Here is a 24,646-nt window from a genome sequence, read left to right on the forward strand (position 1 = left end):
GATAAACTGCCAGCTCTAAAAGACATCTATTTAAAATTATATGGGGGGTGGGGGGGAAGAAAAAAAATGAGAATATACCAAAATATTGACAATGGCTGGCTGTGAGCTATAGAAGTAGATTACTTGAACTTTTTTGTAGTATCCCAATTTTCTTTAAAGAGCATGTAGTGCTATCGAAGCATTATAAATATATATGTAACTATAAATAGGAATGATGTCATCAACCTAACTTAAATAAGATTCAGTATATTCCTCCCACACTGGCAAGCTACGGTGATTGCTGCTCAAAAGAACAGTTATGTTTTGCCCTCCTCAATACACCCCTTCCACCCTTCTTCTCAGCCCTCATCTCATTAACACTAATCTCCATAGGGCACTGTGTCCTTTGCATTTTCACTGCCTGCTATAATATTAAGGAAATGCTGTAAGTTTAACCTTAAGATAAATTTAAGCGAATAAAATAAAACCTATTTCACACTTTAGGGTTCCATAAAGATTTCTTACAGGGTTCTGCTGCTAAAATGACTTGAAAACCACAGAAGTAGAATAAAGTCATTCATTCTTAAACTCTGAATTCCATTTTTGAATGGGGTTTTCACTTTAGATCCTGTGCACATTCTAGCCAGAGGAGGGGTTCCTGGACATGCCACCAACTGCTGCTGCCCAACTCTTAGATACCTGGGACAGTGACGCGACTCCCGTCCGCACCAGGACAGCCTGCCCTGCCCCCTCACAATGGAATGTTGCGAAGCAGGAAGCGCCTGAGTTAAAATGAGTATCCCTGAGGTCGTGAATTCCCACCTCACTCCTTCAGGGGAGCCTGGAGTCTTCCATCCATCCCAGTGAAGAGGAGATTTCCTTGTAGCCAGTGTCACTTTAGGTGAGAAAAACTCAGAAGGCAACAGGTTCGCCCTGCTGCACCGGCCAGTGACCCAGGCAGCTAGTGTGTGGCTACGGCCAGCACGTAAGTACAGGGACCAAATGCAGGGGGGGGGGGGACTACAGGGAGGCCCTCCCCCTGTGAGAGCAGGGAGTGGAATTCCCACAGCAAAATCAGAGAAAGGACAGGGAGGTTCTTGAGGATAATTTCCAGGCCGCATACAGGAGGTTTCCAATGAGAAAAACGTCGTGTTTGCTCCCAATTCTCAACCAGGACCCCCATCATCACAACTGTCACGGCCCTTTGGCAGTGTTACAGGGGTCAGGCCGTGAGGAGGGTGTCTGTGTACGGGCCCAGCTATTCCTCTGTGTGCCTGAGGCTACTGGGCTGGGGGATATACAATGTCAATATTTAAAAACTCTGTCGTCTTCAAGAATGGCTTAAGTGGAGAATAGTTTTTGGCATAGAGGGGTTTTCCGGTTAGCTTTACCCTCATCCGGTCAAGTCTCCATCTCTCAGCAGAGGTAGAAGTGAAAGGATCCGCAAATGCCTGTAAAACCCGGGTGACTGGGCGCTGCAAGTGAAAAGTGGCTTCCTCAGGCACAGCCCTGCGTGTGTTTCATTTGCTCGGCTTTTGCTTTAAGATGGTTTTCCCAAATGGAAACCCGGCGGCCTCCATCGGGCGGTTGGAGGGCGTTGTCTGTCGCAGGATCTGTCCAGTCAACGGGAACGGGAGGGTCTGGAGCCCAGGACAGGCTCTGGAGCCCGCAGGCTCTCAGGGAGGAGGCAGCTCCGAGTCCCCCACTGCCACGGGGGACGCAGCCCAACAAGCCACCGCATCTAAAAGTGACGCTGAGAAGACACACCTAGCACCTCAGTCCACTTTGCATCTTTGGGAACAGTGGGGTCTGGTGGTCCTCAGACACACCAGTGAGAGCCCAAGGGAACAGAATTTAAAATAAAATAAAATAGACCCCACCCCAACTCTGAGAACCCCAGGGCCTTTGCTGGCAGAAGCCCTGCAGAGGACGCCTAGGCAGGGAGGCCCGTGTCGCCCCCTCCGTCACGTAGTCTTGACTGGCGATTTCTTGTGGGCGCACAGGAGGGACACATAGGGGACCCCGATGAAGGCCCATTTCTCGCTGGGCCAGAACCTGATGACCGGGCCTTGCTCAGGGATCTCGGAGGCGGCATCGAAGTAGGCAAAGCAAACGCAGCCCAGGTAGGCGGCCAGGCAGATGAGGATGTGCCTGCGAAGGGAGGCAGAGGTGAGACCCGACCCGCAGAGGCTGTGCTGCCTGGGGGGGCCCCCCAGCCCTCTGGCCTAACCCACCCCTCCCGCTGTAATGGCCCTGGGGCCTCTTCTAATTAGGAAGGGGCAAAGGTGACCAACAAGCCCCGGAAGAGCTTGAGACTTATAAATCCGGAGCAAAGGGAGCCTGCTTTAGAATGTTCTAAAATACTCCGGCTTGGTAACAGGAGCAAACATGCAAATACCTCTGGGGTTCAGCCAAGACTGAGGCCCAAGGATTTAAAACTGGCGCTAAGAGGAAGCGATTATAAAGCGTCCTCACTGTGAAGTGTCATGGGACACGCACAAAAATAATGAAGATCATACACAGGCCTCAGTAACGAAAGGCGTCCATGGCCTAGGATTCGGTTTAAAGAAGAAAAAAGGACCAGTTGGCATCATGTATAGAATGATGCTATTTTTGTTTTTAAAAAGCAGAATCAAAGAAATATAGATCCATAGTCAGGAAGGATACGCCTCAGGCCGTGAACAACTGTCATGGCTCTTTGGTAGATGGAATTAGGAGAGCTTCTCTCTTTCTATATTTCTATGTTGTTTAAACTTGGTATAAAACAAATATGTCATTTTATAACTGGGGCAAAAAGATGGTTCAATTTTGAAACACCAAGCAGAAAGTACACCAAGTTTAGAAACAAATGAAGTTTAAGCCAAAGTTCTTACAGTGTAATCTTTGAATTTTACTTAAATTGCCAGTGTGCCCAGGGAACTTGGATTGACAAAAATGTACCATATCTTGAATGAGGTCATACAGACACAGGTGGATACATTTATCAAAACTCATCAAAATATACACTTAGATCTGTGCATTTTATTTTATTTTATGTTTTCAAGGGGAGAGCAGGAATGCAGTCCCCGCTACCACAAGTTTATGCAGTCAAGTCTCCCACATTTGGGGAAATTGCAGGGTCAGCCCATCGGGAGTGCAATGGATAAGCCGTCCCCTGGGAAAACCACCTTCGTGATCATGGTATCTTCCCTACCAGGTAAGTATAAATCTGTGCATTTTATAACCTGTAAATTATAATTCAACAAATATACAGTGTATAAATTCACTAGTGTGAGTCAAGACTGAACCTAAGAAATATCAGGCAATGGATCCTAAGGCTGGAATCCCAATGTGAGCTGTCTTTTATTTTATTTTGCTGTTTGCAAAGAGTTCTGGAAGTCCCCAAGCCTTTTTTATAAAAAAAACTATTTTGTTTTTCAATTACAGTTGACGTACAATAATGAAAGTCCCCAAGCCTTAAACTGAGAGCAGATGGGGTCTCATGGTGGATATACGCAAGGTCACATGTTCAAGGAAATATAAGCGAATTCTTTCAAACCATATAGTTTTAGGCATCTCCTGAGAGAACTCAAGCGGCATCTGAATCTAGATCTAACAAAGTTTTTCCAATTCGTTACCAATAGAATTCCCTCCTGGATACTCCCAATTTGCAAGGGACATTCTACACGTATTTCTCCCATTCCTTACTATTGGTTGCAATTAGCAGTCCCAGAGGGAACGATGACTCTGGGCTTGGAGCTGAGGTGGGTCCTAGGAAGGAAGCCACTGAATTTCCTCCTCAGCTTTCTGAGCGCAGGATTCTGCACACCGGGCAACCTGCTTCTTTGTTTTACCTAACAGGGTATCCTGAGCATTCCAGGTACAGATGCTCAAAGTCCCTCTTATCAAACTCCCTAGGCTGGTTTTATGTAACCAGCTGGTGTCGTGAACAATTCACTGTACTTCTCCGGGCCTGTCTCCACCTGTGAAATGAATGGGTGAGACTGTCCCTAGATGACCTGTGAGGCCCATGCTTTCACCTGGTCATTCAAACCCAAAAGGGAACCTGAATTGACAAAAATGTACGATATCTTGAAAGAGGTCATATTTGCCTCATTGTGGTTCCTGGTTGGACATCCCTGTCTGGTCCCCACATCTGTCCCAAGCCTTCCCCACCTCCCTCACCCTAGAGATCTAGCCAGAGCTCAGGTGACGGATTCAGTTTTCAGGGGCCATTATGCTTTAATAATGGAGCTAGAGGTCAGAGACCCGGACTTGAAGCAGAAACAATTAGGTCTTTCTGGCTAAGCCAGCTCTGTGGAGCCCATTCTGCTTTGGACAATAGTTTCTGTTGCTTCTGAAACGTTGGACAGTCTCTGGGGGGAGAGAGGGGCACTCGGGCTCTGCTCTGTCCCCTGGGCACACCTGTGCGACCTGGAGTGAGAGCGGGGCCTGAGGACAGTGCAGACCCCTGTCCCGCCGCCTCCCCACCGGCAGGCTTACCACACACAGTGCAAGTAGGGGAAGTGGAAAGACGACAGCAGCTCACAGAAGGCTCGGTCACTGATCCAGCAGAAGAGGGCCAAGGTCCACCAGAGGCCAGAGAAGAGGCCCAGCTTAAATACACGGACATTGTCACACCTGCACGAGATCCAGAGGCAACTAGCTGTCAGTCCTGGATTCCGCCCACCTCACTGGCCACTCGTCTGGTTCCTCACATCTCCCCAGTCCCTTGGCACTGGAATTCCTACCCAACACACCGTCTCACCAGCTCATGGATGTGAATCCCATAAGTACACAGATGACTCACAGAGCCATACCTCTCACCCAGGCCCTCCCTGACTTCAGACTCACACCCCTGACTACCTTCTTGACATGACCACCAATGTCTAACATAGATCTAGATCGAACATGTCCATCATGGACTCCTAACCTCTCCCCCACCTGAAACCTGTCCCTCTCCAGCCCTCTCAGGAAAAATCATTCCATGCTTTCAGAAGCTCAGGTCAAATATATAGACACTTTATTTTGCACTCTAAAAGGCAAAATAAACAGGCCTCTAGCCTTGCCATTTTAAAAGGTAAAATGAAAACCGACAGAAACAAATATATAGACAATTAGTCTGGGAAATATGTATTTCCCATGATGTTTCTTTTGCTGATGCCCTAATGACCAATTAGCTGTAGTGGTAACTAGCTTGTCAGGGACAAAATTTTAAGCATGGAACAGAAATTATGTCCTTTATAATTACTTACAAAGATTCGAGTATTAGGAAAATATGTCTCCCTGCTTAAAGATCACAATTGTGAAGCCGAATTTATTTAAACTAAGAAGTAATCTTCCCTAACCACTTGTCTTCCCTCATTTGCTCTTGTTTAAATATTATGAATTAAAAATTATTTTCCCTTTCCTTAAGCTATTTTTAATAAAATTCCAGGATAAAACATTGTTAGACTCAACAGTAAAGTCAAACTAGATTTCAGTGAATTCTCTAGAAATATCACTCAGTCCAGAATATTCTACTCACGTCAGACCTAATATAGGCCAACACCAATGAAGTGACTGCTACAAGTCCATTTCAGATGTCTTTATCAGCTATTTAATTGTGTGTTTTCTAAAGAGCTTCAAGATCTGCTAGTGCTCTGTTTAAGTCTCATTCCCAGGTCCTTGAAGGCTCCTCCAAGAAGCCAACGAGACAAGAGCAGACAGTGTCCCTCCACGGCCAGCCGGCACCCTTAAATACCTCTTCAACCCCCTTGGACCCTGCCTGGTATTGCTGACAATCAAAGCAACCCCCAGATGCAGGGCAAGGGAAAGAAATGTATATATGTCTCCTCTCAAAACAAAGACCGAGAGAAAGCTGACTGAACACATCGCACAGAGCAACGTTCACAAAGGGGGGCAGACACAGGACTTAGCTAAGACACCCCATGTCCGTGACAAGGGGAGAATGAATCGTGCATTTGTAAAAGTGGGCCCACAAAAAGCGTTTTCTAAGAGTATCAGAATGAGGCCATAGTCAGATACCTATTAGTCGGGGCTAGAAGACAGTCGTGTACACGACAGAGCTTAGCTAAAATGTTTCTGGATATCAGCCTGAACTCTGAGTATACGGCTCCCCAAAGGAAAATGCTTACGCAAACAGCAAAGGCTTTGCCTGCTAGGTTGCAAATAAGAAGCTGGGTCTCGGAGAAAGCAGCGGCGTCAACAGTACACGCCAGAAGTCAGTGTTACCTCGTACATAGAAATTCACTTCTTTTTCCGTAGGAATTCTCTCCTTATTCTTGACATACGAACAAATCTGTTCTCCTTGCTCCACAGTCCGCTCGCTCTGGGCTGCCTGGTCTGGGGCACGCCCGGTGCCTGCGATGCTCCCACTAGGTGAGCTTGGGCCCCCCAGGGTGTATCGGCCCCCCAGGGTGTATGGCACCCACGAAACAGCCGCTCCCTCTTTCTCAAAGCGAGCTCAAACCCGCTTTCAAACAACAGTCAGGAAGGAACTCTTCAGAGAGTCAAACTCCTCCTCCACACGGGGGGGGGGGCGGGGGGGGGTAAAGGACCCGGGAGCCGGTGTGCCCCGATCGCAGGGACAGCCCAAGGGGCAGGCAGGAGGAACGGACCCACCTCCTCAGCTCCGCGACGAGCAGCACAGTGCAAGGAACCCCCAGCGTCATCAGAGAGATGTTGTTGATGGCGGGCTTGACAAAGGCCAGGCACGTTGTAACCGCAGACAGCACGCACACCACCGCCTTGAACCTGCCCCTGGGTGGGTGACAGTGAACCAAGTCCGTTAGCTAAGGGGTCTTGTTCGGCGAGTGTGGGCAAGGCGCAGGCACTGCCGGCGGGGGTGGGAGCTGAAAGGCGGTTGTGCACCGAGCAGCCAGAGTCTAAAAACTGCTCACACTCACTGGCGCAGTAATTCCACTTCGAGGAATTTATCCTTAGGAAATGATCAGAAATTTTCTAAATATTTAGCCATGAGAACGATAAAATTAGAATCGACTACAGTCCCTAGAGGTGAGGTATGGATACTTGTTTTCTTCAAGTTAGTTTTCGGTATTCTTTCCACATGTTTTACAGCAGGATTTGGCAAATGCTTTCTGTAAAGGGTCAGATAGTGACTATTTTAGGTTTGCGGGTCACGGGTTCCTGCCACAGTTACTTCACTGCCACTGCAGACAATAAGTGAGTGAATGGGCATGGCTGTGCACCAAGAGAACTCGACTGGCAAGGACAGACAGTGGACCAATTTGGTCCACAGAACATAGCTTATCAACCACTTTTCTACAAGCTCCCTGATTTAAAAGAAAAAAATGTCGCCCTGGCCAGTGTGGCTCAGTTGGTTGGGTGCTCTCTCGTGCACTGAAAGGCTGCCGGTTCGATTCCCGGTCAGGGCACATGCCAGGGTGGCGGGCTCGATCCCCAACAGAGGTGTGCAGGAGGCAGCCGATTGAGGGAGGTTTCTCACATCGATGTTTCTCTCTCTCTAAAAAGAAATATATATATGCAAAAAAATAAAGAAAAAACCTGTTTCTAGCACAAAAAAGTAAGTTTTAAAACATTCTAATAGCTTCTATATATACTGACAATCCACAGTCTAGTTAGTATGCATTGGAATTTTGTGTTGACAAGTTTTTGACATGACAGATCTTAGAAAAATAACTGATACCATCCTTCCACTCTTGAGTGGAGGTGCCTTCAGTAGAAAGAGCCAGAAATGACGACGTGACCCTGAACACGCTCCTGCCTCTTTCCCCAGCACTCCATTTCCTTATCTATAAAATGAAAAGTCTGAACTGGGCTGTCTCCAAGGCCTCATCTATGCCTGAAATTTAAGAGCTCGTGATTTTCCTGAAGTTTCAGTTCTGAGCACAATTTACTTTGGCCAAGAGCCCTGGAACAGGTCACAGTTAGGAAGCTAATTTGAATTAAATTCTATCATAAAAAATCAAAGTGCACTGAAACCTTAAAAATACAAATTTATCTCTTAGAGGAAAACTGTTTATCATCAAGGCACAGGAAATCATTGATCAAGCTGCCAACTTTCTGAGTGGAATGAACAGGAATTGTAGCCCTGAACTTCGACCAGAGGAAAAAATATATACGGGAAAGGATCCAGGCAGCAAATCCCCAGAGAATCTTGTTTTTCTCCTGGCCTTGACTGGCATCCTTCAGCTACCGGGTAAAAGGCTGCCTGCACTGCCACCCCCAACATGCACATAACCCTTGGGGACCCACAATAACTCTCTCACTGGGTTTGAGGCTCTGTGACACATGCCAAGGCCCAAAGCCTTTTTAGACCAGATCAACACATAATTAAAACTTCCAAATTGTATCACATTCTTGTATCCAATGGTTTAGGATTCAGACACAGCTTAGAGAGAGGCACAGTGATTCAAAATACAGATGCTCCGGGCCGACCCAAGTGTGTTCACATTCTGCCTCCCTCACTCAGTAGCTGTGGGATCTTTAGCAAGTCACTGGACTCTCCCCAAGCTTCAGGTTGCCCACATGGAAGCTAAGACACCTGCCTGATGGTGTTCTTGTAAGCATTAGAGCACTTCACACAGTGCCTGGTACATGGTGTGTGCAAATAAAACCCACTATTACTAGTATCATTACCATTGTTTGAGAATAAATGCTATTTAAAATGTTATTATTGTTAATAACAGCACACTCTCAGGGAAAATCTGGCTGAGCTGGTGTTGCAATCACCAAAGACTCTATAGAGTATTGCCCAAGTTCAAAGGCAGCAAGCTTGACAAAACATGCTTTTTTTAAGGGGAACATGAACAGACACCTCCCATGTCAGCCAGTGGGTGTGGAGAAATGTGTTCTGGAAAGGCAGCTTAGCCAACAAGGGCCTCCTGTGAAAGCATGATTTTGCAACCAGCAGAAGCCATCAGAAATCACATGGCCAGCCCAGCTGACCCCAGAGTCACTGCAGGCCCTGAGTATGAGAGAAGTAGAAATATCCAGGAGCAGGGGCCCCCATAGGCTGTTTTCTAAACAGTGATGACTACTGCAGGCTCTGGTACTATTGGCAACTTTCCAGCCCATTATGGGTTCAAACTGGAACATAAGGTCAGGAAACTCTCGGCATCCCTTCTTCCTGTGCTCCCCAAATCAAAATCTAGCAACCCAATACCATGATCATCACGGTATTATAACAAAGCTGTTGCTATTATCACTACTACATTTAAAGCAGTGGTTTTCACTCTGTCAGACCCTCTGCCCATTTTTAAAATCAAGTATTTGTGATGTCCCTTTTACTCCTCTGAAGTAAAATGCAGTTTATGGATGAGAAAACCTCCCATCATTGTGACCACTATAAAGTTCCCAGATGTCCCTTAAGAGGCAGAAATGTCCCTGATTAAGATCCACTGCTTTAAACTACCCTATAGGGTTAAAACATAGCCTATTTAGTTAGGACAAGCCCCTGATAGTCAAGGGACTGCAGCACTTGGTCCTGGAAGGGCTACCCCTGTCATTTTATAAGTGAGGAGCTGATAAGGCCCAGAGAGTCCATGACGGTGACCCCAAGTCATAAGTCAGCATGAGAGCAGGACAAGCAGACCCTGGCCTGCACCCTTGCTATTCCGGAGCCAAAGAATGAACTGAATTATAAAGTGAGGTCTCGCCCTAGATTTTGTAGGAGCAACATCTTAAAATCACAGCTAGATAAATTATTTTAGAAATGGATACAATTAGCCTATAGTACTTCTTTGTTCTTGTTTTTTTCTCAAAATAAAAAGGTCTAAAAATTATTAATATCCATCAATAGCAGAGTGTATGTCCTGACAATTCTTAGAACATTCTAGGCAAGATGAAAGAAAGCCTTTCTTTTTTTAAATCCACCAATTATTCCTCTTTACATAATAAACCTTTTTGCTTGCTGTTCTAGACACTTATCTTCAAAACACTTATCCATATTAGCCATTCATAACAACTGCTAGCCCTGAGTGAATCCTTAATACACTTTACAAGATTTTATCATATATTTCTAACCTCATGAGGTGGATACTTTTATTATCTCCACTTTACAGATGAGCAAAATGAGGTATCAGAGCTTTAAAAAAAGAAAAGGAGAGTAGATTGTGATTCAAATCCATATCTGTCTAATCCAAAGTCACTTAGCCTCCAAACTTTCTCTTCTCCAGGAATCTCACACCTGAGCTACTCTTAATATGTTCTTAGAAATATTCCAGCAAAGTCTAGATCACAAGCAAACAAACAAAAAGGAGAAATAAGTAAATTTTAATTATCTAGTAAACTCAGGCAGCTAAACCACACAATCCCTAGTCTACAGAAATCTGGGTTTTGACTTGAAATCTTTGTCTGGCCTGTCACTGCCCCTGCAGAGCTGCCACCTGTCACGGGCGGTGAAGCCACACAGAAGGGCTTGCTCTCCTTGCTTTCCCCATCACTGGAAAGCTGAAGACAGACAAACTGAACCGACATCCTTATTTAGAGTGAGCTACTTTTCCTGCAACATGCACCTTTCCTTTCTTTGCGCATTAAAATCGTCAATGACCATTCTCTCCTGTTTGTATGCACATCTCAGAAATGCCAGGCAGAAATCTCTGCGTGCCATGGGTAGTCACGAGAGCCAACTCTGATTGAGACTCACCTAGTTCTTAGTGCCGTAGGAAGTGCTCTGCAGAGTCATCTTGCAAAAACCCTATGACTTACCTAATGTTACAGGTGAGGAAGTGGAGAGTTAAAAAGTCAAGACCAGTTATAGAGTTTACAAACAGGGAAGCTCGGATTCAAACCCAGGTATTCTCCAAGGCCAGGGACATACACATAGATGGTGGTCAGTGCCTCCAAAGGACTCTGCTCAAACTCTGCAGAGGAATGGCGCGGGTGATGGAAAGGTCCCAAGGGGTCATAGACCTCCCTGCCTCACACTGGGTTTTCATTATTAAAGTTGGTAAGCTTGAATTACTACAGCCGTTGCCCTAATTTCTTGTCTCTCTCCTGCTCATAACAACATTCCCTCGCTCCCACCTTCGAGAAAGGGGAAAAGAAAACAGTTCTCTCTTATGAACACATTAAAAAACGTCACTTGGAATTTCAACCCAGGCCTCCAGAAGTGCCACAAACAAATAAACAAAATTCCTGTTTCTTCAACGTCTTGCTCAGATCCCAGAACTTGAAAGATGAGATCCAAGAGCAAAGTAGAACCGCAGCTCTCAACCTACCACACGCCAGGCCCAGGGAAAGGATGGGGGGACTGGTGGGCACCTAAGGAAACAGCATAAAAAGCCAAGAGGAAATGGAGTGTTTATCAGGCAGAGTCAGAAAGCGGGCCTGTTAACTCACCTCAGGACTCTGCCTAGTGCCGCCTCCACCCCTCTCCGCGGCCTCTCCCCACCTCACGGCTTTCTGATCACCCTCAGTCATTCATTCTCTTGAAGCCCAGCAAGGAAGCAAGACAAGACTAGAAACCGGAGACAGCAGAAACCAGCCTGCCAATATGTAAAGTATATTTCCTCCACTGGGGAGGCCTCGGCCAGACGGAGGCCACATTTCATCCACGACAGGAGCACCTCCTTTCCACTTCTACTTGTCCACAGCTGGTTCTTTCTTTCACTCTGTCTCTCTGCCTCCCTTGCTCCTTCCCTCCCTCTCTCCTTTCCTCTCTCTCAGTTTTTTTTAAATATATCTTTATTGATTTCAGAGAGAGGAAGGGAGAGGGAGAGAGAGAGAAACATCAGTGATGAGAGAGTCACTGATCAGCTGCCTCCTGCACGCCCCTGACTGGGGATCGAGCCCAAAACGCCAGCGTGTGCCCCTGACTGGGAATCGAACCCCGATCTCCTGGTTCATAGGTCAAGGCTCAACCGCTGAGCCACGCCTGGCCGGGTATCCTCTCTCTCATTTACTGATAAGTAATCTTCTTGAGGATACTTCCTTCTGCTCCATGACACTCAGATAACACCATTTAATTCAAATCCTGCCACCCAGAATGAAGATTCTATAGCTAATCCGTTTAAAGTATGTTTTCTCCCTGCCTCATTTAAAAATACATGTTCATATTAAAAATTAATATGTGCTGTTTGTAAAAAAAAAAAAAAAAAAAAAGGAAAACAGTACAGATTAAAGGTAAAAATGAAAGTTCTCTCTCCACCCCAATTCCTAAGAATGGTAGTGGTTGCTGTCATTCTCCTGGGCATTTCTGTGCACATACAAAGACATATACTCAAAAAGAGGTTATTTCATTCATTCTAAAACTACAAGAATATTACACACACAGTTCTACCATGAGCTTTTGCAGCCAGCATATCTCATGGACACGCCTCCATCTCAGTCCATAGACAACAGACTTCGTCTTTAACAGCTGCATAGCTCCTGTCCCTATACCAGCTTGCTTAACTGAATTCGAATCTTCAGACTATTCATCCATATATACCTTGACAAATCACAGTGTCCTATCGAGAAACATGTGGTTAATATGTTCTGGGAACATTTCCTATCTTTATAAGGCTGACTCTCTTCTGTTCCTTCAGATATTAACACCCTTACACAGCCGCTCAGGAAGGCATTCCCTACCCAAACTCTAAACCAGCACCCCAAGTTACTACGACCCAACCAGTAATCAGCTTCATTTTCATCATAGAGCTTGTCTGTCCCTAATGGTATTTATGTGTGTGTTTGTTGTTTCACAACCTCCCCAACCTCAATGTAAGCTCATCCATGGCAGAGGTTCTGTTGTTTAATTTACTGCTATATCCCGGTACCTAAAAGCCTAGAAAAATGCATTAGTAAATAAAAGTATTTGAAAAGTATTTACTGGATGAATAATCAATCATATAAGCATAACACAATGGCTATTAAAATGCATCCCTTCCTGAAATTCTGGGTTTCCAGTTTGGAGATGTGTGTGTGTGTACCTCTCATCAGAAGCAAAAACACTGCAATCTGACAACTACAGTATCTATGGCTCCAAGAACCATTCCTTAGTGGATCCTACTTTAATTTATAAAATAGTGGAGATTGAACTAAAGGAAATATTCTAGCAGGAAATCAAAGGTCTTTGAACTATTCAGAAATTTCTCCCACTGAAAATCTTTCCACTTTTTCTCACATATAATAAGGGAGACATCTGGCTTTTTGTCCCTAATGTGACATAAATTCTTCTCCAAGCATATTAGAATTCCCCCTTTCATCTGTCAGTTTATTAACACTGCCAGACTCTAAACAATCAGTGGATATTAAACAGGTGTGTGATAAGCTTATCACTAAGCTGGGCTTCATCGTGTACTTCTCTTGATATATACATTATATTGGGTATTGCGCCAAGCAGTCAAGACAACAATGTTTAGCACACGCTTACCTGTCGTTCCGAAAGATCTTCGGCAGATACCTTCTAGGGAACCACATAGCCAGAGCACACATCAGAACCCAAAGGATTGCAAGTTCATCAAGCATCTGACCCAGGAAACTCAGAGTTGCATGGAAGTAGACGGATCCAATTCCTAGAGTCAATTACAACCAATAAAAAAGGTCACCAAAGAAGAAGAGACTCCCAAATTCAATACACCGCTTAAGGATCGCCCTTGCACCAACCACAGTCACAATCAGCGGGTCACTCTCTCTCTTTGAAAAGAGAAACTGAAAGAAGAAACTCACACCACCTAGGCACGCAGCCTTCAAGTCTAGAAAGAGGATTTCGAGCAGGGCCTGCCTATCAGCACATCGGAACTTCAATGATTCCACCGTCGGGCACATTCTGTTTTCACCCACTAGCCTTCAGGGACAGGCAGTAAAGAGAAGTCAACATGCCCTCGCCCCTCACTGGCAGGCGTCCCCAATCTGCCTGTGGGAGGAAGTGGAAACTACCCAAGTATTTCCCAGAACAATGAAGGGTCAGACAGCTAGGATGTTGCTGTTGTTTTCACCTGTAGTCCATTAGAAACCAGTGTCATCAGAGTTCAATTGTTTTGCAAGGCTTTTTCAGAAGTTCTCAGAAACTGCACTGGCACGCCACCAATAGCAATTGCATTAGTGAACCCCCAATACAGCGAAGTGACAATGACGGCCAACCTTGTTATCAAACCCATATTCAAGAGAGTCCTTTTGGCATCAAGCGAGCAAAATAAAAGTTCGCTAAGACGTCAGAGTGGCTTTGGTTTATAAAACATCATGTTCGAAGGAGACAGGAAGTGTTGGAATTCCATCTCCTCCCTTTCCGGCCACGCTCCCAAGCGGACCCACTTACCCACGACGACTAGAAGGGTCCAGATTAAGTAGATGCCGCTGTTGAAGCACGTTGCGTACTGACGGAACAAGCACATGCAGATGGGCGGCAAAATGAAAAACAAGACGTTGCTGATCTGGGGGGAAATGTAAAAAAGAGAGAGAAATATCAAGAAAAGGGGCAAAAAACAAAGCAGCTTGTTTTGAGTTATGTCCTTTGCAAACTGAGCTGAATGTGGCCATGCACCTTGTTTAAGCACCTATGCTTTCCTTACTGCAGATGCACACCCCGGGAAACGTAAAACTTCTTTAATAAGCACGCAGGGGGCTCCTTCCTTTCTCTCTGGGCAAAGAAGCTGCAATAAAAACACTGCATGCAGTCTGTGAAAGCTGCTCAGGCTCCCCCTGCGCTCAGGGAACCAGTGACTCGTTCTGTTTCCACACAGATGAACCAAGAAGCATTCTCATTTACTCGCACGTACATTTTGAAAGATAAGATCTATACTCAATAGCAGTAAAAATAAAGTTTAATAGAGGTGAGGAGGACTGGACAGGTTCGAGCCCCCAGTAATTTTCCGCCAGCAAGGCCAGCTTTCCTTCCGGGCCCACGTGAAGGCAGGATTCTTCCCAGTTCCCCTTGTCATCCTTTGTCGCGCTCTCACCCTACACAAAACCCACTCTGAGGTGAAGATCAAATTTGTGGGTTCTGTCGCAGCTTTAAAACGATACCATTTTATCTTTCAGACTTTCGTGTGGATTTAAGCCTCTCTAGTATCTCTCCAGAAGGTACTTGGCTTTTTTAAAAAACATATTCTATCTAATGTAATATCAAAATACTGTCATTTCCACATGTAGCCACTACTTAAGTATCATTAATAAGATATTTTCCATTCTCCTTGTTCACACTAAGGCTTTGAAGCCTGGGGTGAATCCCAGGCTGACAGCACATCTCCTTTAGAACCAGCCTTATTTCACGTGCTCAGTAGCCGCACGTGGCTACCATACTGGACAGAGTAACTCCACACCCTCACCTCTCACTTTTTAAAATTTATTTTTATAAACTAAAAAATAAATTTTATTTTTAAAATTTATTTTTTCTTTTCCCCAAAAGAAAACCCTAACCCATTAGGCAATTGCTTCCTATCTCCCCACATACACACAAGCCCCTGACAAGCACTAATCTGCTTTCTGTCTCTATGAATTTCCCTACTCTTGATATTTCATAAAAGTGGCCAAGGTCAGAGAGGCAGCCACCCTCGGAGCTGGGCCAGCGCTCTTCCCACTGCCGCCCGCTGGCTTTCACCTCCAGCTCACCCAGCCACCTTCTGCCCTCCTTGGCTTAACTCCCCAACGAGTATCAGAAACTCTGAATTGCATCACACACTGTGCACATCCGACCTGCCCCATGACATAAAGGTGGCTCTCCTTCTGTTACACAGAGAAGTAGAAGAAAGGAAAGAAGGTAAAGGGTTCTGGAGGAGGGAGAAATAAATTGTTATGCCACAGCTAACTTAACACCTAATCTTTCTTTCACCTACATGAATGTGTTCTCCTTATTAGAAGAAAAAAAAAAGAACACATTACAAAGCTAAAACCTCCCTTCTTCTGCCCTAGAGACAACCATTGTTCCAGATTCACAGTCTTTGACTCATTTTCTTGGCAGTGATAAGAATACATCATATCATATATTGTAACATTATCATCCCACAACTTTCTTTTTTTATATTTTTTTAAAATATGTTTTTATTGCCTTTTTAGAAAGAGAAGAAGGGAGAGGGAGAGAGTGAAACATCGATGTGACAAACATCGATTGGCTGCCTCCCGCACGCCCCCTACTGGGGATCGAGCCTGCAACCCCGGGCATGTGCCCTGACCAGGAATCGAACCAGTGACCTCTCGGTTCATGGACCGATGCTCAACCAACTGAGCCACACTGGCCAGGGCTGCAACTTTCTTTTCTCATTCAACAACACCTTTTCTCATTCAACAATATGCCTTCCAAGCCTTTTCATCTTAGTTCATATGAATTTATCTCACTTGCTAGAAGTGCTGCAGATGGCAGAAGTTTCTTTTAGTCGTTCTCCAGTGGAAGGACAACATTTACAGCCCCACCTACAATGTTGGAAAATATAACATTTGTTTTTTACCTCAGTATATCTTTATTGCCTCAAGCCCTCTCAATTTCCCTTGCTTCAGCCAAGTGTAGCTAACTGCTGTCAAGCTGCCCCCAATAGCTCTGTCAATTTATATTACCACTAGCAAGGTACACACGAATCACTTTAAATGTACTTACACACTATTCATGAAAGCATGAAGTCGTTTATTATACCTGCAGTAAAATTATGATACTTCAAAACATTTTTTCTTAATGTACATATTAGGGTGTTCAATTTAGAAACACCATTTTAACAGATGCTCCCAAATAACATGAAATCACATGACTACTTCTGCACAGCCCGTCTATTGACATCTGCTGGCCTCCACCAGGCCCTTCAAACAAGTCAGTCTATGAAAAGGAAAAGGTGAAATTAGAGGGAGACGCTGCGCAAGACAAAAAGAGGAAGGAACTCCCAAAGAAATACGGAAAAGCAAACAAGCAGTAGTTAAAAGATGGATTCAATGGCTCCATATCTACTGAGAAATGAAACTTCCCCTCAAAATCGTGTGGGTCACTAAAGTTGAAGAACAGTTCAGCCAAAGGGTATTTTTTAAAGCCTATTGTTGGATTATCCTTTGGAGAAGTGGATTATCTAATGCCTGCAGAACAGATTCTTTTAATTAAAAGGAAACCACAATTTTAAAATGTATTATTTCCTTAGAAAGTCTCTCATTCTATGAATTCCCACGTAACATTTGCACCAAAGCAATCTCATGGACACACTGCTATCTCATCCTGATGCATGTGAGTGGGCACTTTCCCAGCAGAAGGTAAATACTGACAAAGCAATAGGCTGTAAGTTTTTCTCAATAACAAGTTCATAAACAGATATGGGTCATTACCCTGACTAAGAAAATTGTCTGTGTATCTTCACTCTATGCACATTCCTAACTATCCATCCCATGGCTCCCCTCCTGCCTCTGAGGTACCAAGTGTCCTGGTTTGCCTGGGACTAAGGAGGGTTGCCAGGACATGAACCTTCACTTTTAAAATCAAGGAAGTCCAATTTTGTCCTTGGCAAACCAGGACAAGTTGGTCACTCTACACAGAAATCTCCTTGCAAAATCCCCCCACTCTACCTCCCACAGTGTACCAACTCCATGCAGAGTTCTAATAACACCCGGGTGACTTTCACACACCTTTATTATGGCCCTCATCACCCAGATGACTATGGGTCTGGTCTTTGTGACAGGCACATAGAAGTTGCCCAGTAAATGGATGGATGGATGGATGGATGGATAAGTATACTCTATAGATAACGGGATGTGGGCTTTGGCTTATAAAGAGAACTCTACATTCCTTATCCTGATGATTGGGGACAGAGCTGACTGGGGGAGGTGACAGATCATGAGCTGATTTTATGCGTATGTTTTGCTTCAAGGCTTCAGCACCAGTTGATTTCCTTCCTGAGTCACTGCCCAGCAACACAGTTCCCAAAGGCTAAGCCCAGTGGTTAAAAGGAAGACCCCCCACTTTTCTCCAAAGCAGCTGGGTCTGGAGTCAGCTAGGCCTCTTTAGTGTGACTGGGGCCTAAAAACTTAAAACATAAAAAGAAACTCAATTCAATAAAACTTGTATACAGAAGAAATAATACAAAATATGCTCAAGCAAAAGGTTGTGTTTTTGGAAGAGATACTTGGGTTTGGCAGAAGCAAAGGATGATAAGATTTGGGGCAAGATGGGAAAGGGGTGGGGGGAGGTGAAAAAGGTGAAGGGATTAAGAAGTACAGTTGGCTGTTTCAGAATAGTCATGGGGATGTAAAGTACAGCGTAGGGAATAGAGTCAATAATATTCTAATAACATTCTAATATTCAGTAAGACTCTAATAATATTCTAATGTATGGTCTCCGATGGGTGTGAGATTTACAGGAATGATCACTTAGTAAGTTACACATGTCTAATATAATAATATATGTCAACTGTAATTGAAAATAAAAAAGATTTGGGGCAATCTAGATTTGCGGGACCCAAAACCAAAATGCTTTGTACACCTGAACAATGTCGGGGGGGCATAAATCAGGGTACTCCGCCCAGAGGCCATTTAGAATACCTATCAGCCGTTAAAGTAAAGATTCTCCTTGACACAGCAACTCCCCACCGAGTGTTAGCACTTGCAAAAGTACATCCAGATGCATATATGACGATATTCATTGTATCACTCTTCAGAAACCAAGATGAAAACAATAAAATAATCAGAAACTGCCCTAAATGTCCATCAATAAGGAATTGACTGGTTAAATAAATTAGAGCCAATCCATTAAATGGAATACTGTATAGACACTGTACAGAGGAAGATAACTCTATAAGAGCAAATATGGGACTATCTCCAAGACATATTAAGTGAAAAAACCAAGGTGCAGAAGAGTTTCTGTAGTAGTCCCTCAATTGGGTTGGAAAAAAAAAACTTAGATTGGGTTGTGTTTACAATATACATACATATTTTATATGCTCACACAAATAATACAAGTGCTTTTCATATACCTAGAAAATGTCTGAGCCCTGGCTGGTGTGGCTCAATTGGTTGAGCGTCTCCCATGCACCGAAAGGTCCCTGGTTTGATTCCCTATCAGGGCACATGCCCAGGTTGTGGGCTCAATCCCTGGTCCAGGTGCATGGGGGAGCAGCTAATCGATGTTTCTCTCTCTTTCTCTCTCCATCTCCCTTCCTCTCTCTCTAAATAACCAATAAAAAATATTTTTTAAAAAGAAAATGTCTGAAAAGATACAAAATAAAGGGTATTTTTCACTTTATAACATGAATACTCAGAATTTTTTTATCATAACCATGTATTACTGTTATAATAAACAATAACAAAAACAATAAACTACTTTAAACAAACTTTTCTTTTCATATCAAACATCCTATCAAACAGCCTATAGATCAAATAGTTCATATCAAACAGCCTATAGATCAAATAGTTCCAAGGCAGGAGTTTAAGTTAAAGAAAACTGAATAATAAAAACATGTACTATGCCACATAAATAAATCTAAGGTGCTGTAATGGCACTTGTATCTTCACGAGTAGTATCTTAGCAGAGTCAGATGGACCAAGTTCTAACTCTAGTTCTGCCGTTTTCTTGACCTCAGCAAGTTGCATACTCCGTCTAGGCCCCAGTTTCCCCCTTTATCAAATGGGAACAGTCAATAGCACCCACTGCCTAGGGCAACCCAGCAGAGCTTCAACACATAGCAAACAATTAATGGTGACCAGTAACTGAAGTTGTAGTACTGATGTGCTACCCCAAAGACCCATTAAGAAGGTTCTGAATCTCTCTCCCAGGCTTCCGATTTTATATCCTCAATACCTTAAACTTCTCCAAATTAGTAATAATTATTATTTTCTTATATAATGGATAACTAGACCTGCTGCCTTACCATGAGAATTTAATGAGATGTTAATCACTAAGTAACAGTTCCCTGTCTTCCTCAATACAAGACTAAGCGGTTTGCCCTGTGACATACAAGCATCTGCTGATAACTATGGGGCATGGGAACAGAGAAGCAGCTATGGTTTTTGCTAAACCCTTTGGACCTACACTCAACAAAGTTTGGTGACCAGCCACTTCTCTGAGACCTTCAGCTCTCCGCTTTGTTAAGCAAGTTTTGTGGTTTACAAGTATCCTAGAGAATGAGGTTTGTCAGGCAGACCAGCTGGGCGAATCTGCCCCAGGCGCTGCAGCTAAAGATCAACAGTTTATTTCTAAAAAAGATTTTGGCACTCACGGCATAACTGCTCCAATGGAACCAGATTAAAAGAAAAGACAAAATAAATTCTCCACCTCAGCCAGCACATTCTGGGGCTTTTCAAGGCAGCCTCTGAGCAGCTATACACTTTTTGATCAAATAACCCAGACTGACTTTCTGTTGGCCTCAGATTCCACAGATAATTACTCTGCAGAGAGTATGAGAACTGGTCCCCAAGTTGCCATTTCTTCTTTAACTCTGGTGAAATCCTTAGTAGCATTGTCCACTTTCAAATGGAGAACCTGAGTTACCACTGTTGAAAGTACCCAGCCCAGCTCCTGCTGGGCCTCTGTGGGTGCGTCCACACCTGATAGCATGAGCTGAGAAAGGTGGTACAATCGGTGAGGTGTGGCCACCTCCACTAACTGTATCTACGAAGAGCAGAAGACCAGGTTTTCTTAAGGAACTAACCTGGGCATGTGAAAGAAGCAGGAGTGTTCGTATAGAGGGCAGCCATGGATTTCAGCAGGAAGAGGAGGGAGAGTGCAGACTTGTGAATTGAGGCCCTGCCTCGCCAGAAATGAGAGCATCACAGCTCCCTTCTCAAGAGCTCAGTTTCCTCACCAAGGACTAGAAGGACGAGCACCAGCTCAGCAGAGGTCCCTCCAGGCAATAAGATGCCAATGTTCTCTCCAGCAAATCTAAGGTGAAAATCCTAAAGAACAGCCTCAAATTCACAATGAACCTGAAACCAGGAGTTCGTTTTCCCCGGTAGGGCAGTGAAAAGATGAGCCACAGAAATGAGCACGCAAAGTCTTACATTTGGTACCAGAACCCTGAGCCATGGGCACAGCAAAAAGAAGAGGTATTTCCCGCCTGGTCTGCGTGGCTCAGCGGTTGAGCACCGACCTGTGATCCAGAAGATCCCCGGTGATTCCAGGTCAGGGCGCGTGCCTGGTTTGCGGGATCAATCCCCAGTAGGGGGCGTGCAGGAGGCAGCCGATCCAGGATTCTCTCTCATCATTGATGTTTCTAGCTCTCCCTCTCCCTATCTCTCTCTGAAAATAAAGATTTTTTTTCTAAACAAAAAGAGGGGGTATTTCCCTCCCCGGTGCAAGCTTTCCCTCCCACAAAAACTAAAAGCACAAAGGATTCTGCGGCGGGAAAGTTTCCGTATCTAGAGACCTAGCCAAGTCGAGAAAACATGTACACAATCACCCCCAAATTTCCCTTTCGCGCCCCTGGCTTAATAACTGGAGAGTGCACAGGCCTGGGGGAGTTTAATTGGGAGCTGGAATTAGACCGGGTGCCAAGTAAGGCAAGGAAATAAGAGCTAGTAGTAATTAACTTGATTCTGGCCAAAAGTAACTCGACCTACTATTGATGTATTTGTAGGGAGGGGCAAGTGCGCGCGGTCGGAGAGGCCCTGCTCCCGAGACCCACCGGCGCGTCGCCCCCCGCGCTGGGACTCCCAGAGCCGGTATTCACAGCAAAACCGCACAATGCGACCCAAGTGCGTCACGCCACCGAGATCCTAGAGAAGTAAGGGAGTCGTCCGGGCGGGTTCGCCGCCCGCCGCAGACCTAACTGGGCGATAGGCTAACGCGGATCACTGGCTCCGGGACGGGTGGGGACCGAACAGCACCATAGAGCCGTCAGAAATGACAAGAGGAGGGAGCTGAGCCCAGGCGACGGGGGTAGGGACAGGAGAGAGGGCAGACGGAGAGCTGAAGGCGCGCGCAGGGGAGGGGGCGTGGAGCGCGCGCCCCGGAGCCGCGCGGGGAGCTGCGCGCAGGTTCCAGGCGCGGCGGCGCCAGCGGGCGGCCCCCCCGCGAGCCCGCCTGCCGTCCCCACTCCCGCGCCCGCACCGTGTTGTAGAACTCGGCGATGGCCGGCACGATGGTGTAGTTGTCCTCGCACCAGTCCACCTCCGAACTGCCAGCCCGCAGCTGATCCCACCAGTGCGGGGCGCTCATGGCCGCCCCGGGGCATTGGAGCAGCGGCTCCTGCAGCCGAGAAGACGCCAGAGCGGCTGCTGCGCGCCGACGGCGGCGTTGGCGACAGCGGCGGCTTTATGCACGGCCGGCGGCCTCCGGATGTGGCGCCTCCGGGCCGCCCCCGCGCCGCGCTCCGCCTGTTAGATGCGACCCGCGCGCGCGCCCCGCCCCGGCCCCGCCCCGTGGGAGCCGCGGGCCGCCGGCCTGCCACGCCCACCCCGGGGCGGGCGGTGCGTGGGCGGGGGGCCTGCGGGGGTGGAACCGGATTTCCGAGGCTTCCGAGCATCCCGGCTCCCTGCGGGTGTCCAAGGCCTCGGAGGTCCTGCCCCTGCCCACCTCCCGGCTCCGACTCCACCCCACCCCGAACCCCGGCTGTGCAAAGAGCGCCGCCGCCGGCCCTGAGAAAAATTCAACGTGAGGAGACCTCCGGAGTGGGGTATCCAGACCCCTGCGGAGTCTCGGGGTGTCTGCGCCCATTTCCCGGCTCAGCGCGCGGTCCCCGGCGCTCACGCCCGAGCAAAGCTCTGCGTCCCCCCGAAGCAGGTAGGGACCGACTGGGCCCCCTGGGCTGGGCGGGGCAGGGAGACCTGAGGGCTGGAGTGGCGGGCTCCGCGGCCCTCCCACGCAGCCTCTGGCCCCCGCTCCCGGGTGGGAAATACGGTCCAGCCCTCGGTCCCCTGGACTCGGGTTTAGGCTTTAATCTAGTCTCCGACGAGACTTGGGGTCCAACTTCAGCCATCCCAACGCTCAAAGGATATAGGGGGGCAGGTATGACATCTCCAGGACACCCAAGGTTCAGAGGGTGATGGCACATACGTAGCGCTCACTATGTGCCCGGCGCTCTGGGAGGAGCTTCCACTGTCGCTCATTTAGCACTTCTAGCGGGATCCTGTGAAGTGGGTCCTGTGGGTGAAGCCATTCCGGGTAGTGAGTGTCAGAGCTAGAAGTCACAGTCAGGATGGTCTCAGCTGTGCTCCTAAGTACTTAATGCTTTGCAGCTCTAACCTGTAGTTTCCAAATTAAAGCTAATCAGGTCTCAGCAATTCCTGGAGAAAGCCCTCCCCGCCTCCCCCTTTCTCTGGTCTTAGCTCTGGTCCTCCTTCCTTGGGCAGCTTTAGGATTTCAGGTCAGGACAGTGGCAGTGGCAGAAGAGGCCCTGGTCAGCAGTCCATGGTGGCCTTCACCAGGATCTCTTTGCTCAAGCTTGTGTGGCACCCTGAAGACCAGCAGGTGTCCCTTACAGTGGGGACCCGGCTGGTGCTCCAATGCCCTCTGTACCCAGTCCATCTTCTGCAGCATTTGCATGTCTCCCCAAATCCCCTCCTAGTCTCCAGGAAATCCAGCTTTCTCCCCTGGGTACCGAACACACTCCTTTCGTCTTTGTCCCGACTTCTATCCAGTCCTCCTCCTAGGCAACCAGTTCTGCTAGGCACACTGGTACCTTCTCCCACGGTCAGGATTCCCCAGACCTGCAGGGTACCCAGTGTCTCAGTGCTACATCAACTGTCCAGCAGTAGTTTTCCGTGTTGTCAAGATTTTACTCCTAATATTTTAGGTGGAAGCATACCCATATTCATGAATTCTAATGGTGCAAAACATACCATTATTTTATATGCCAGTGGCTCGCAAAGTGAGTTCCCCCTTTCAGGGGATCACAAGGTTAAAACTCTTTTCCTATGAACACTATGACATTATCTGTCCTTTTTGTTCTCAATCTCTCACCAGTGTACATTGATTGCAGTTTTCCAGGGTCTATGTGTGTCATCCCTCTGACAGTGAAGGGAAGGTGTGCTTGTGTATCCTTCGGTAATCAAAGTCTCTGTTTAAATTTCTAATACCATAAGTATCGATAGATAGTACCACATAATCAAAAGTTATTTATGGCCCTCAATAAATAAAAGGAGTCCGCAGATCAAAAAGGTTGAAAGCTGCTGTTAAAAAGATAGTCCCAAGTAAACCATTTGTGATGCTTTTTTTAATCATTTATTTATTTTTATAACACTTTATTAAGTTTATTGGGGTGACAGTGGTTAATATGAACATATAGATTTCAGGTGTGGGTTTCTATGTTACAAGTTTGTATATTGCCGTGTGCCCACCACCCAAAGTCATATCTTCTCCTGTCACCGTATATTAAGACCCCCTTCATCCCCCACCCCCTTCCCTCTGGCAACCACCACACTGCTGTTTGTGTCCACGAGTTTCAGTTTTATATCCCACACGTGAGTGAAATCATAGGGTTCTTAGCTTTTTCTGGCTGACTTACTTCACTTAGCATAATATTCTCAAGGTCCACCCATGTTGTTGCAAATGGCAGTATTCCATCCTTTCTCATGGCTGAGTACTGTTCCATTGTGTACACGTCCCACACCTTCTTTATCCAGTCCTCTAACACAGGGACACTTTGGTTTCCATGTCTTGGTCACTGTGAATAATGCTGCAATGATCATAGGCCTGCATATATCTTTGTGAATACATGTTTTCGAGTTTTTCGGGTATATACCCAGAAGAGGGATTGCTGGGTCATATAGTAGCTCTATTCTTAATTTTTTGAGGAATTGTTATGGTTTTTTTCATCATTTAGAATGAGCTTTTAGACTTAGACATTCATTGTTATCGCACGTCATTCTTGTGCAAACATAAAAA

At 46.1% G+C, this 24,646-nt stretch overlaps 1 protein-coding gene and 1 non-coding gene across 2 annotated transcripts; both read right to left on the minus strand.

The window, feature by feature from the left end:
• Positions 1–997: 997 nt before the first annotated feature.
• On the minus strand, positions 998–22,025 carry ACER2 (alkaline ceramidase 2). Its single transcript, XM_087822639.1, has 6 exons — positions 21,872–22,025; positions 14,183–14,297; positions 13,298–13,439; positions 6,583–6,720; positions 4,462–4,599; positions 998–2,130 (listed from the first exon to the last, which is right to left on the minus strand). Exons 1-6 carry the CDS (start codon positions 21,977–21,979, stop codon positions 1,944–1,946), a joined length of 828 nt encoding a protein of 275 aa, XP_087678765.1. The 5' UTR covers positions 21,980–22,025; the 3' UTR covers positions 998–1,943.
• LOC148091787 (U1 spliceosomal RNA) lies at positions 3,021–3,183 on the minus strand. The gene has a single exon (XR_015715499.1). It is a non-coding gene; the product is annotated as a U1 spliceosomal RNA (small nuclear RNA).
• Positions 22,026–24,646: the final 2,621 nt, after the last annotated feature.

Source organism: Miniopterus natalensis, chromosome 12, assembly GCF_054644295.1.
Source record: "Miniopterus natalensis isolate mMinNat1 chromosome 12, mMinNat1.hap1, whole genome shotgun sequence".
NCBI classification, from domain to species: domain Eukaryota; kingdom Metazoa; phylum Chordata; class Mammalia; order Chiroptera; family Miniopteridae; genus Miniopterus; species Miniopterus natalensis.